Source organism: Myotis myotis, unplaced genomic scaffold, assembly GCF_014108235.1.
Source record: "Myotis myotis isolate mMyoMyo1 unplaced genomic scaffold, mMyoMyo1.p scaffold_m19_p_1, whole genome shotgun sequence".
Taxonomy (NCBI): Eukaryota; Metazoa; Chordata; class Mammalia; order Chiroptera; family Vespertilionidae; genus Myotis; species Myotis myotis.
The window spans coordinates 24,571,012-24,585,578 of NW_023416313.1; the positions used below are offsets into that span (position 1 = coordinate 24,571,012).

At 35.7% G+C, this 14,567-nt stretch overlaps 1 protein-coding gene across 7 annotated transcripts in view; it reads left to right on the forward strand.

The window, feature by feature from the left end:
- The window catches only part of UBE2K (ubiquitin conjugating enzyme E2 K), a 66,005-nt gene that overhangs the window by 26,067 nt on the left and 25,371 nt on the right, over positions 1-14,567 (forward strand). For 3 of the 7 annotated variants that reach the window (XM_036331544.1, XM_036331552.1, XM_036331560.1), the window contains exons 2-3: positions 7,635-7,728; positions 13,073-13,131. The exons of 1 other annotated variant lie outside the window; for it this stretch is intronic. In XM_036331544.1, coding sequence (XP_036187437.1) covers positions 7,635-7,728; positions 13,073-13,131 — 153 coding nt within the window. Of the gene's footprint in view, positions 1-2,874; positions 3,317-7,634; positions 7,729-11,283; positions 11,474-13,072; positions 13,132-14,567 lie in introns of those variants that run through there. 3 more of the 7 variants (XM_036331571.1, XM_036331588.1, XM_036331578.1) reach the window with 3 other exon arrangements.

A 14,567-nucleotide genomic window follows, 5' to 3' on the forward strand; every position in this document is an offset into this window, starting at 1 on the left:
TATTTTTTTAAAAAAAAAGAAAGAAAGAATTTTGCCATTTTAGGGAGGGGGTGAAGGTGAAGGGGGTCAGTGGGGGCGAAGGGAAAGGGGGATATCTGCAATACTTCCAACAATAAAGATAAATTAAAAAATTATTTTCCAGTTTAAAAAGTTAAATATAATGTAAGATTACTTTGTTCAGTTGTTCTAGCACCATTTGTTGAAAATGCTATTCTTTCCCCCCATCAAATTACTCCTTTGTCAAAGGTCAGTTGATTATGTAAGTCTGGGCCTGTATCTGCGCTCCCTATTTTGGTCCATTGTTCTGTGTATCTAAATTTCCAAGCTGAAGTCAGGCATCTTGATTTCAGTAGCTTTATAATGGCCCCATCAGAAGTGGGACTGAACTTCAACCAAAAAAAATGGAAAAGGGAAGGTGATTGCTCTCATAAAAGATGAGGTGAAGTAATGTACAAATGTGGGCTATGAGTGTCATTGTTGCTGTATGTATAACTGATGTAATTGTGAACATTAGAAAATCTTAAATCAGGCACATTTCTCTTCAAGCCATGTATATATATATTTAAATATATTTTTATTGATTTTAGAGAGGAAGGGAGAGGGATAGAAACATCAATGATGAGAGAGAATCATTGATTGGCTGCCTGCTGCACGCCCCCTACTGGGGATTGAGCCTGCATCCCAGGCATGTGCCCTTGACCGGAATCGAACCTGGAACCTTTCAGTCCACAGGCTGACGCGCTATCCATTGAGCCAAACCAGCTAGGGCTTGTCTTAGCTGGTTTGGCTGTCCCCTGACTGGTAATTGAGCCATGACCTCTTGGTTCATAGGTTTGCCCTCAACCACTGAGCCACACTGACTGGGCTGAGCATGTATATTTTTTACAAGTTGGATGTAAGCCAGTTCTGAAAAGTATATAGTTCATACAGTGTGCTAGGTTCTGAATTAAATTTAGATCCTGTTCATAAATAATCTCTCCCAATATGTATACTTAAAAGATGATTGTGGCAGGGGTCACAGTTAAGACTTGATTCCTGAAGATTTAATAGCTCACACTAGTAGGGTAGGAAAAAGGTAGGAGTTCTTCATCAAGGATAGAAAAGCAAGAAACCTATACAGCTATGTTGACCTATGAATATCTTTTTCTCCTTTCTTGATGTAGATTAAGTGTTTTGTTCTCTTCTTTAAGGCCAGTCATTTATTCTCATTTTAGACTTCACCCTTTCTATCTTGTTCATTACATTATCTGTGCTGTTCTTATTTTTAACCTCTCCCTCTCCCATAGAACTGCCCTTTTTTTCTCTAACTACTGCCCTATTTCTCACGTTTCTTTCATAGCCAAAATTTGGAGGAGTTATCTTTCATCATGGTGTCCATTCCCTCACCTTTCATGGACTACCCAATTATGGTGGATGCTTTTACCTTTTTTTCCGTCACTTTGCAAGGACCTCTCTGTTGCTCATTTCATCAGCCTTTATAAAGTTTTTTGCAGCAAAAGTTACATGTCTATGAAATCATTTTCAGACAGTACCATGTTCTCCATCTACCCTAGATCCACAGTTCTTAGTTTTCCTACCCTAAGGGAGCCAGTCTTGCCAGTTTTCTTTCTTTCTTTATTTAAATATATTTTTATTGATTTCAGAGAAGAAGGAAGAGGGAGAGAGATAGAAACATCCATGATGAGAGAGAATTATGGATCGGCTGCCTCCTGCAAGTCTCCCACTGGGGATCGAGCCCACAACCTGGGCATGTGCCCTTGACCAGTATTGAACCTAGGACCTTTCAGTTTGCAGGCTGACGCTCTATCCACTGAGCCAAACCGGCTAGGCTCTTGTCAGTTTCTTATGTACGCTTGTGGAAGTATTTTGTGTGTATGAACAAAATAACTATTTTGCTTATTTTTTTCTTAATGCAGTCTATGTGTAATGTATGTAAAATCTAAAGTCTCTTTAATTGTAAAATAGCAGTTCTAAATGATAAAATATTGTATAATAATGTGAGTGGTGGTGTTTTTTTTAGTGGCATATATCAGGGCATCCTATAATTTACGGTATTTTAGAGTCAGTGAAATAGGTTGACTTGTGAGTCTGTTTTTTTGTTATTAATCCTCATCCAAGGATATTTTTCCCATTGATTTTTAGAAGGAATGGAAGGGAGAGAGAGAGACAGAGAGAGAAACAACAGTGTGAGCGAGAGACATCGATTGGTTGCCTCCCACATACACCCTGACTGGGACCAGGGATCAAGCCTGCAACCAAGGTATGTGGCCTTGACCAGAATCGAACCCGAGACTCTTTAGTCCGTGGGCTAACCACTGAGCAAATAGGCTAGGGCTTGTGAGTCATTTTTGAAACCTTGCTTCACTAATATCTCTGTAGACCTCTTTGTATCTCTGTTTACTGGTTGGTAAACACGTAAGATTGTACAAGGATTAAGTGGGTTATTACATTTAAATCAGTTTGAGCACTGCTTATAAAGGGCTATGTAAGTATGAACTGCTATTATCATTGTTAACTTCTCAGCAACATTAGCTAGCTACTCTGTCCCTGAAACATTTTTCTTCCTTTTGTACCAGTGGTAACAGACTCTTGATTTTTTTTGTTTGTTTTGCTCATCATATCTTTGCTACAGACCCATGCCTGAGCTTTAGATCTGTGTTTTCAACAGTCTACTTGGCCCTTGGAGATTTTATAGATTTCATACTTCTTTTCATCATATCTAAAATTGAATTTGATTTTCCCTTTTTCCCAAACTCTGACCCTTCAATTTCTTATTTCCTTATCTTAGTTTATTATACTATCATCCACCCAGTTGAAAACCAAAACTATAAGAGTGATCCTTGTTTCTCCTTATCATACACTTTTAGTATGTAATAACTAAATCCTGTAAGTTTTACTTCCAGTTGTAGTAGGCAGTTCGGCATTGTAGGAAATAAGCCTCTGTGATCCACCTTCAACACAGTCAACTTTTAATGGAACCGGTCACTGAATTTTCCCAGGGCAAACAGAATGTAGGAAGGAGGGAAGAGGATGTAAGAACGAAGAACTGCGGACATGAGCCAGCATCATGATGGAAACCCCCAGACTCCTGTCTCAACTAGACGGGGAGGTGGAGACAACTAGAAAAGGCCTCAGCCCAATTTTTTAAAATGGCCCAATGGGAGACAATAAGACCTAGGTGATGTACAAGGAAACGATGTATGAGGAAACCGGTGACCCATAGTACTTAGCCTATGGGAACTGGAGGAGGGACTGGATAAGCCTGTGATTGATACTACATATGTGCCTGTACAACCAGACACCAGCTCTCGAGAAGGTATTAAAAGATTTGTTTTCACCATACTCTGTCTCTGAGTCTGTTATTTGCATTCGGAGAGGTGAGCATTTCTCACAGGCATGAGCAGGGCAGGAACGAAGGGCCAAATGCAGAGGGTCACCAGGGCAGAGAGCCCTGTACCTAGCAACAGGCCCTTGCAGGACCACTCCCTTAAGTATTAACCCCTGGAGATGACATGTAGGCTTCAGCTGTGTTTCAGCTCCAGGCCCAGAAAAGCAGCAAAACCAGGTGGAGCAATGCCATGGCAGACATCAGGACCAGCTGCAATGACTAATGACCTCCTGCCCTGTCACCGTGCTATTTTGCGTACATTATGTATACCTTAATAAAATAGTTTATTTAAAAAATGTTTACTAGGAGCTGTATAGCTTCTGTTCATTTCTTTTCCTATTATATGTTAGAAATGCATTGGAGCCACAAGGGAAAATTATAAAAATCCGGACTACCACTGGTCCCATTTCGTGTTTAGCTGAGTTGGGAGAAGAAATTATAGAAAAGCAACTTTGCAGCTGTCCTCTCAAAAAAAGTAGTGCATTGATACCAAACAATTCTTTGAGTTTTCATCCAAAAGACTTATTTAGCCTCCCTGGTCGTTACAGTCATTAAAATGAATAACATTCTGTTTTTTGTGTTTTTTTAAAAAAATTTTCATATATGAGTGTTTATTCCAATAATGCCAGCAGTATGGGAGAGCAGCTGGTCATACACAAAAATCTGCTCTACCCCTCCCCATAAACCAGCTGCTTATATTGTGTACAAGGACAAAGATTACATTGGAAAGTAACAATTAGGAGCATGGGAAAGTAGGCAAGGTATAATAGTTATAGGTTACAGGCAGTGTGGGCTGGGTTGAGTGGCATAGGGTGGGTGACTCTGGGACTAGGTTGTTAATCTTTCCATAATGATAGGTAGTTCTCCGAAAAGGAGGATGGACTGCCTTCTGATGTTGGCTCCCATGTCCCCAGGGGCATACGGCTTTCAGCCAGGTTAGAATGTGCTTTCTGCCTTCAATTCAAACTTGATCTTTTAAAAGTATACTTTTGCTAGAGCCAGTAAAAGGGAATGAATTGGGGTGCAAAGGAAAAGAGGAAGGAAGTGGCTAATGGTAAAGTAGAAGAGTGAGGCTGCAGGATCCTCCAGAAAGAACTCTGGGCCTTACCATAGAGACTGTCTCAGAAAGACAGAGTGGAATAGTAGGCAAATGGTGGGGTAGGGTCCTCCTGCTCCATCAGACAGACCTCTCTTCCAGCCTCAGAGTGAACTTTGTAAGGTGCAGAACTGACAATGTCCCTGCCCTGCTTTGGACCCTTAAAGACACCTGACTCTCTGATCATGCTGGGAAGACCCAAGGAATAGCAGCTTACCTAAAGGGACACTATTTGTAGGGGCACTGCCAGCCTGCCTGTTTCACTCTAATGAAGTCATACCATCTAGAAAGTCTTAACTAATGGTTGCCTCACTGCTGCACTGTTTCCTGTGCCTGCACGTAACAGGTGCTCATCTTTAGTGAATGAAGGAAAGGGAGCCTGTTGTTTATTTTTAGAAATTACTTTCATATTAGACTGAAACAGAACTGTGAATACATTTTATAAAAGAAGGCTTTGAAAGCAAGGGTTTTTGTAATGTTGTTAGAGGAACAACATCCCCTACTTCTATCCAGGATATTCTCATATGTAATTCTGAGAGATGTATTCTCATTTTACAGTAATAAAATTGAGAGAAGTTAAGTGACTTACCTGAATTAATACCACAAGTAATTGGCATAAGTAGGATTCAGCTCACATCTATCTGACCCCAAAAGTCATGCCTTTTCTAATACTATTTGTCATCTTTTGCCATTTTCCATGTCTTCCTTATAGCTCAGTCTTAAGTGGAATTTTAATTAGTTTGTGGGGGCACGGAATTGGAGTTCTGGATTGTGGAATAATTGGATGTTTGAATTAAACTGTGGAGGTAATAAAGGATAATTGTATAATGGAAAAATTAAGCTGAAAAATCTTTGTCTTTAATTCTCCATTTTCTCGGCAAATAAAGACCCTATTCTAGATCATATAGAATGCTTCTTTATAATAGATTTCATCATGGTGGTTGTATTTTCTTGAGCTAATCTAGTAAATATTTCATAGAGTGAAAAACCCATTTTTCTCAATTATAATTTGAGGGTAGTGAGGACAAAAATAAAGACGAGGTATAAAAATTAATAACGTTGGTTTACCATTTTACTAACCAAGACAATTGGGGGCAATCTAGAAGGCAGATTTTCTAATTTGTTACCTTCTCCTCCCTTTCTCCAGACTTTAATCCTATCCTTTAGTATCCTCACATTTTTGGTTATTTACTTCTTTTTGGTAAAGGTATATTGTGGGAAGCAGTAGAAACTTTGAAAGTATTGATGATTTGCAAGATCTGATTACTCTTGTTTTACTTAGAAGTCTTAGGAGAGAAATGGAAATCTGTAGTTATACTTGTGGCTCCTTAAATTGGTCTGTGAAAGTCTAATGCCTTAGGTTTTTATTTTAACATTAATGGCTGTGCATACTGGACAAAATTCTTTATAATTGCTAAAACTGTACACTTAATCCTCTACTACAAATACCAGGGTGATAATGATTTTTTTAGAGCACAGAAAGATATTTCTCATTATGCATATTTATAATTAATTTTAATTTGGGGATAAAATTATCTTCAGAAATATATGAAATACTTTAATCTCAAGTATAAAAAATGATAGTAAACAAACCAGTACTAATTAGGATGTTTAATTTTGAAATGCATAATGTTTTTTATCTTATGCTCTTATTAAAAGATAAAATTAATTAGGAGTCATGAAACTTTTAAAATTTAGGTTTTAAATTGTTTTTTTCTGTACTTAACATTCTGTACTAAAACAGTTTAGTATAGAAAAAAGAGTAAAAATAGTATCTTCTATTGGGGTGGGGAGAGGAAACAAGACTAAGAAGAAGGTAGGTTCAAAAGCAAAAGTTTATTCTTGAAATCTTGCCAGGCTTACTTTCATAAGAGTAGATAATACTGTGTTACTTAGGTAAAAATATGAAATCCTAACCAAAAAAATGAAAACATAACTTGTATATTAAGGCTTTATATTTTTAAAAGTTGAGAAAAGGGGAGGATAAACTATTAAAAGTATAGACCAGTAAGATGCAAGTATAGGTCAGAAAATATAAATGGAGAACCCATTTGCAGACAGATACTTGTGAACATTAATGTGAATCCCACTGTAGGGTTTTCTGAATCACCATTGATCAGCTCTGATAACAGATTGAGAGATTTAAGTGATACTATTGATAATAAAGTACTTTGAGAAGTAGTGTAATATGCAGCATAGACAGATGGTATGCAAATTTAAAATAAAAATCTGAATTAAAAGTAGGCACCCAGGAGCAGGTCTCTGTGGCCTACAGCTTCTCTGCAGGCAACCAGTTACCCGTGGAGATACCCAGAGACAGACTCTGAGACTGAAGAGAGCAAGAGAGAGACTGGCTGTGGCTTTGAGGGCAGATAGGCTGGCCAGAGAAGCAGAGAGCTAGGAGCCAAGAAGAATGTTTTGCTTTCATACAAATCTGATTTCATTAAACTTGCTATTATATCTCAAAAAAAAAAAAAAGTAGGCTGTTGCCATTGAAGTAAACTAAGCAGAAAAACAAATTGAAGAAGGCATTAGACAATTCTAGGGAGGCAATTAGGCTTCAGGAATTTTTATGGAAAGGGAAGGGAAGTTAATTAGCTGCTTAGAGCTTTTACCATAATATTTCAGTTTACCATCTGGGTGGATGGTGTAATATTTCAGATATTTAGATATTTTAGATATCTAGAGTAGTGCCTAGTTCAAGTGAGAGCTTATAGCCTAAATGGCTTTTATTGACACCGATTTTTCTATTTATATGGATAGAGCCCATGTAATCTGGGGGTATAGTATCTCAGTGTAGTCTACAAATGAATAGATTTATCACTTTGTACCTAACATACATGAAGTTGGCAAATATAAATGTCTGCTGTTTTTCTCTGAACATTCCTATAAAGTCAGTAGCCATTGTACTATTGTTCAAAGTAGTTTTATTTCATTGAAAACATTGAAGTGAAAAATATTTAGTTTTTTTGTTTTAAATATTCTTAAAACTGGCTAGTTAAGTCCTAGGAAAACACAGACTATTATTTTTACTAGAGCAGATAACCAAGCTAATGAAAGAGGGGGTTTCAAAATTTTTATAGATAATACTTTATAATAGGTTTTTTTCTTGCTGATATAACTAACATTTATTTTCTGTTTATTTTTAAGACGAGCAAAAATCAAATTAAAGTAGATCTTGTAGATGAGAATTTTACAGAATTAAGAGGAGAAATAGCAGGACCTCCAGACACACCATATGAAGGCAAGTACTTTTTTCTGTATCAAAATATTGTGCGTATTAGAACTTGTCTGAAACATTAAATCAGAATAACTTAAGCATATATTATAAATTAAATGGAAGGTAATTTCACTTGGCTTAGGATATACAGCAATTTTTAAATAATAAAAATAGATACTTATCTGGACTTATTTTTCTTACCGAATTTTAGCTAATTTTTTTATTTTCCCAAAATAGATTCAGTAGAGTCTAGTTACAGGTTATATAGATTAGAATTTAATAGTATAAGTTAAGCCTCTAAATTACATGGACTATAGACTTTCAGTTACCCTTTCATATGGTATCTATAATAAGCCTTGCCTTAAATTTCTGACTGAAAAAATACTTATATATTTTTTAAATTCCTCTCCACTGTTTGTCACTTAGCATTTCATTCACTCATATGTCTTCTTATAGGCTGTATTACAAATACTTGATTTTTTTATTCAGGAAAGCTTTGCGTGATTGTTTCAAGATATATAAAAAAGAAAAGAGGCAGCTTTGCTGAATTTTATGTTCACAGACTAAGTCTCTAGCTACATTAGACCATGAAATTGGGTGATAAGATACAGAAAAAAGCTTTATAGCTTTTTATTTCTTCATTAGGCACATCTTCAGTAATGAATATAAATTTGGGTTATGTAGCATAACCAAGGTTCTTGCATATAATAGGCTTTCAAATATTTAATAGAAATCATATAACTATTTGTAGTATTAACACTAACTGAGTTTTTACTTGTTAGAGTTTTACATGTCTTTTTTTCATTCAGTTTTTACAACAAATCTTATGAGGTAAGTACAGTTGTCACTGTTTCATAGATGAAGAAACCTTAAACTCAGAGAAGTTAAGTAACTTGTCTAAAGTCATCTGAGTGGCACAGCTGGGATTTCAGTCTCAGCCTTTGACTTCAAAGCCTGTATTTCTCATCACTTTTCTGTTTGTTTGTTTTTTAATAAATCAGGGTTGACTGAATATTAGAAGTGGTGGTTGTGTCTACTTTGAATGTTGTGGTTCTATAATCCTAGAATGAACATTTACCTCAAATTTTTCAGAAGAATCTAATATAGTACTAGAATATTTTTGTTTTTATTTAAAATTTTAAAGACCCTAAAATGTCTTTGGTATAGCTTACCAAATCTTAAATAATAAAATTTTATTTTGTTTTCTAGTTCATATGAGTCATTTTTAGATATTTAAATTTTTATATTATTCATTGAGTGCCTCCTATATGTCAGCCCTCAATCAGATGCTTTCATGGAAGCTTTTCATTTAGTCCTTTTGACAATCATTAGATAATAGATCTTTGTTATCTTATAAAAATCAAGTTCTTGTCTTAATAGCAGGTGTTGTATGTAATGATATGATATACAGTTGGCCCTGCATATATCCAGGTTCTACATCTGTGGATTCAACCAACTTCAGATGAAAATATTTGGGGGAGGAGGATGTTACATTGTTGCTGATGTATATTATGTAGTTAGGTGTATGGTGGTTGTGTCTATACTGAACATGCACAGACTTTTTTATTGTCATTATTCCCTGAACAATATAAATACACTATAACAACTATTTGCATAACATTTACATTGTATTAGATATTATAAGTAATCTAGTAGGGGTGATTAAAGCACATGGGAGGATATGCATAGGTTATATGCAAATACTATGTCATTTTATATGAGGGACCTGGACATCTGCGAATTTTGGAAGTTTGTATGTCCTGGAACCAATCCCTTGTGGATATTGAGGGACGACTATACTAGCTTTTTTCTGAAGGCAGACATTATAAATATTCTTGAATTACTTTTTTTAGGTTCAGATGTTTTAAAGATAATAGGGCAGTAACATCATTCTAGAGTTCTTTCAGTAGTTTGATACATATAAACAAGGTACTTCCTGAACTAAATTAGATAGGCAGAATGTTCTCTACTTTCTTGGCAACCCTTAAGAGAGGTAGATAAATTCAAAAAATTGGGACATAGACACTATTTGTAAGATGATTAAGTTATAAATATAACATTCTTTGCTAATTAGAAACAAGTTTGGTGGTTGGTTTTTAAGTGCTTATTTCCACTGCTGCCACTATATGAGACATAAATATTTGATAAGATTAGTTTTAATGTTTTGGGAGTATATATTTAAGATAGATTAATTTAAATTATATTTTTATCATAAAACTGTTGCAGAGAAGTATTCACTTTGTTTAGGAAAAGCATCATTCAAAGGCATAAACATATACTACTTTTTAAAAATATATAAACACGGATAAATAGTTTGATAATATTTATTGCAGGCTCTCACTAGTTTTTGAGATTTTTTTAAAAATCTCGATTTAATAACTAAGGCCAAAATTTACCTGTGGAATGTTAAGTTGTTTATAATCATTGTTAAATAATGAGGCAGCTATTTTATGCAGTGTTAAAAGTAATCAGATTGAGAAGTAGAACACCCATGGAAAAATTACAGTATTATACGTGTTACTTAATTCTCGTTTCATAATGGCTCAGTGGGAAAGGAGCAATTTAGTTCTTGAGCCTTTTTCCCTAAGAGTTGTTTTGAATTTGTAGAATTATTGATATTTTTTAAAAATCTCATCCCTTACCATCCCTTTGGATTAAGTTGAATATAAAAATGATAAAATTTTAATATTAAGTTATTCAAAAAATAAATGTTTTGTAGGGAAACCTGTTATAATATGAATAATCCTATATAATAAAAGCCTAATATGTAAATCGACCAAATGGTGAAATGACTGGTTGCTATAACATGCACTGACCACCAGGGGGCAAATGCTCAATGCAGGAGCTGCCCCTTGGTGGTCAGTGCGCTCCACAGTGGGAGCACCATTCAGCTGACTGGGATGAGCAGCTGCTCCTGCAGCAGGAGTAGCCCCTTAAAGGGCAGGTCCACAACCACTCTGGTAACAGGGATGAGCCGCACTCTCACAGCGGCCAATTCTTGCAGGCCACGCCCCCTATTATCAGTGCACAAATCTCGTGCACAGGGCCTCCAGTGTAGTTATAAAGCTCCCTTATTTGTGTTGCTCTGATGTATACCAAATAATGCCATGATTAGATATTGAAAGTTATCAGATAATAATTCAGGACAAAAAGAATAATTCAAGACAGAGCATATTAATAGGATGTGGGAGTAGAAATAGGATTGGGGACTCTAGGATTCAGCATTATTTATATATCTGGGTTCTCATACTACTCTTAATAGATTGTTTTTGGACATTCATGAAGGAATAACTTTATATAAAAGGTTATAGAGACACTAATCTGGAAATAAATTAGAAAAAAAAGTAAGGTTCTTAGGAAAGAAAAAGAACCTACATATTTTTCAGGCCAGATTTATTATGCCTGTATTTGAAGCTAGCATTTATAACTGAACATAAAGAGTTATCTCTGTATTCACAAAATTTCTTCAAGTACTCATCTCTTACCTATCTTATTTTTTGTTTCTTTTGTTTTGACTACTTTCCTGTATATTTCACTGCTGCCATATGATTTTTGATTCAGGCATACAGTTCCAACTCATGTATCAGTTACTTTGGGACTCTATTAAAAAGAATTAGCAAGAAAAGAAGAATTGGAACCAAAAAGGGCTTGAAGAAACGGGAACCAAGTGAATTGCTCTTTTATTTTTCCCAGATCCACATTCACCTATCTATTTCTAACAGTGGAGGAGGAGGATTTGAGAGAATTCATGATATACTGAGAGTTGAATGTATGGAATTTTGAAGTTAATATTGCTTCTAGCACATAGTTTTTATTTTACTTTTTTAAAAAAATATATTTTGTATTGATTTCAGAGAGGAAGGGAGAGAGATAGAAACATCAGTGATGAGAAAGAATCATTGATCGGCTGCCTCCTGCATGCCCCCCTCTGGGGATTGAGCCTGCAACCCGGGCATGTGCCCTTGAGTGGAATCGAACCCAGGACCCTCAGTCCACAGGCCGATGCTCTGTCCACTGAGCCAAACCAGCTAGGGCTTACTTTTTATTATGGAAAATTTCAGATATCTATAGAAGGCAGATGGTATAATGAATTCTTCATATAGTCATCAGCCAGCTTTATAGGCTTTCAACTCTTGGCCAGTCTTTGATCTGATCATTCCATGATTATTTTGAAGTAAATCCCAGGCACAATTTTATATGTAAATATTCTGGTAGCACAGTTTTATTTGCTATAGTTTCAAATAGTGAATGTTCTATTTTAATGAATCTTAGAATTAGGTTCTTTAGAGTTAATATTCAAATCCAGGTTCTCATCCAGTGCAAGACTTTACCCTTTAGAGTTTCCTGAGAGGCTGTTATTATTCTCCCAGGTATGGGAAGCTAGATAAACTTTTTAAAATATGTATTTAGCCAGAACCGGTTTGGCTCAGTGGATAGAGCGTCGGCCTGCGGACTCAAGGGTCCCATGTTCGATTCCCGTCAAGGGCATGTACCTTGGTTGCGGACACATCCCCAGTAGGGGGCATGCAGGAGGCAGCTGATCGATGTTTCTCTCTCATCGATGTTTCTGGCTCTCTATCCCTCTACCTTCCTCTCTGTAAAAAATCAATAAAATATATTTAAAAAAATAATAAATAAAATATGTATTTAGCTGCTAATTGCTCAAGATAACTTCAAAACAGAATGTTGCTTTCTATTTATATATTACTGGTCAGAACAAACTCTTTGTAAAGCTTTCCATTTTGTACACCAATTTAGAGACAATAGTTTTGTCTTTAGGTGTACCTGTTGTTGAATTTTGTTTTAAAAATTTAGCAAGCAATGTTAACATTTAATTTAGGGCACAAGTTAAAAGTTTGGGACATTTTTGCTTATGAGAGAACCAGCTAGAAATAGATTCTTTCCATTTATAGCATAATCTATATATCCTTTACCTCTGTACCATCAATGCCTTTATACCTCCCTGCTTTCTTTCTATTTTTCTTTTCCCCACTCCCACCCCCCAGTTATTTAGCAACTCTTGTCGGTGTGGACTAGAAGAAACAAAAGGAGACAGAGTCTGTACTGCTTAATTATCCCAATTAAATCTTTGGCATTGGATTGTCTGTGGGTTTAATGTATTTACCTATGTCTAGCCCTATTATTCACTGATAAGCTAATATAGTTGTATAAAATGGGTATTCTGTATGCTTTAAATTAAAAAATTATGCGTTTGATTATTTCCTTTTTGGGTTGCAACTTTAAAATGAGTTTGTTGTAATTGAATATAAAATACTACATGTTTTGAAAGTTCTACCACTATATTTGGCTTTACTGCTCATGTTTCAGATGAGCAGTGTTCTTATCTTTCTGTTCTCCCATTTTTTAGGAGGAAGATATCAACTAGAGATAAAAATACCAGAAACATATCCATTTAATCCCCCTAAGGTATTGTAAGCCTATTTTTGTGCATGAACTTCTAAAATATTTCTCTTGGCCCATTTAATTAATACATATATTTTAGTGCTTATTAAAATTAGAGTGTTTTGAGTTGTTGACTATGAAAATTTAATGTGGACAAGACTTCAGATAATGGAAGACAGCTTCTAGAATTATGATGAAAAGCAAGCTTACTCAGGCAGCTAATAATGGCTCTAGGCAGGAATAATAGGAGGTGCATCTGACAATGGCTTAAATTCTAGGTCTGGAAAAACTTGATGTTCCTAGATGTTGGAGAACTCACATAAATTATTTTTTTCATTTCTTTTTTTGAATTATTATTATTATTATAAAGGTAGTTTGTTGTACAGGAAAGTTATATAGTGAAGTACAAAAAAATAGAAAACAAAATTTCAATATGACCACTTACAGATGTTCACTGTTTTCATCTTATGTTTGTGACTTAATTATATATATATTGATTTCAGAGAGGAAGGGAAAGGGGAGAGAGAGATAGAAGCATCACTGATGAGAAAGAATCATTGATCGGCTGCCCCCTGCACACTCCCCACTGGGGATCGAGCCCTCAACCCAGGCATGTGCCCTTGACCAGAATCGAACCTGAGACCCTTCAGTCCGCAGGCCAATGCTCCATCCACTGAGCCAAACCAGCCAGGTCTGTGACTTAATTTTATCCTCATCCTGGTTAATTTTTATCTTCATCTGGGTTACCATCCACTGGATTCAATCTAAGTTGTCAGTATTATCATTAGAATGAGTAAAGAAGATTTAGTGATAAGGATGACTTCATAGTCTAAATCTTTTTAATGGAAATGAGTTAGAAATAAAAGACCTCAAGAGAGCCCTAACCAGTTCGGCTCAGTGGATAGAGCGTCAGCCTGTGGACTCAAGGGTACCAGGTTCGATTCCGGTCAAGGGCATGTACCTTGGTTGTGGGCACATCCCCAGTAGGGAGTGTGCAGGAGGCAGCTGATCGATGTTTCTCTCTCATCGATGTTGCTAACTCTCTATCCCTCTCCCTTCCTCTCTGTAAAAAATAAATAAAATAAAAAATTTTTAAAAATGTAAAAAAAGAAAGACCTCAAGAGAGACTATTTTCAACCACTACATTTTTGCTATTGAATAATGATAGTAGCAGCTATCATTTGCTTTGTACTAAGAATTTTACATGCCTTTTCGGAAATAGTCTTTAAAATAGTCCTAATAAATGAGGGAATTTAGGCTAGAACTCAATAGAAAAATTTCATAAAGCTCATGCGCTCTGTTTCCATGATCCTGATGGAGTAAGGACAAAATCTCTCAGCGAATATTGCTCTACCAAGAACAGTCAACCAGAGTTTAAATCTTCCTTTTGCTTTTTAACTGGTTTTGTGATTTTTAGGAAGCAAACTATTACCTCAGTTTCCTCATTTATAAAGTCCTCT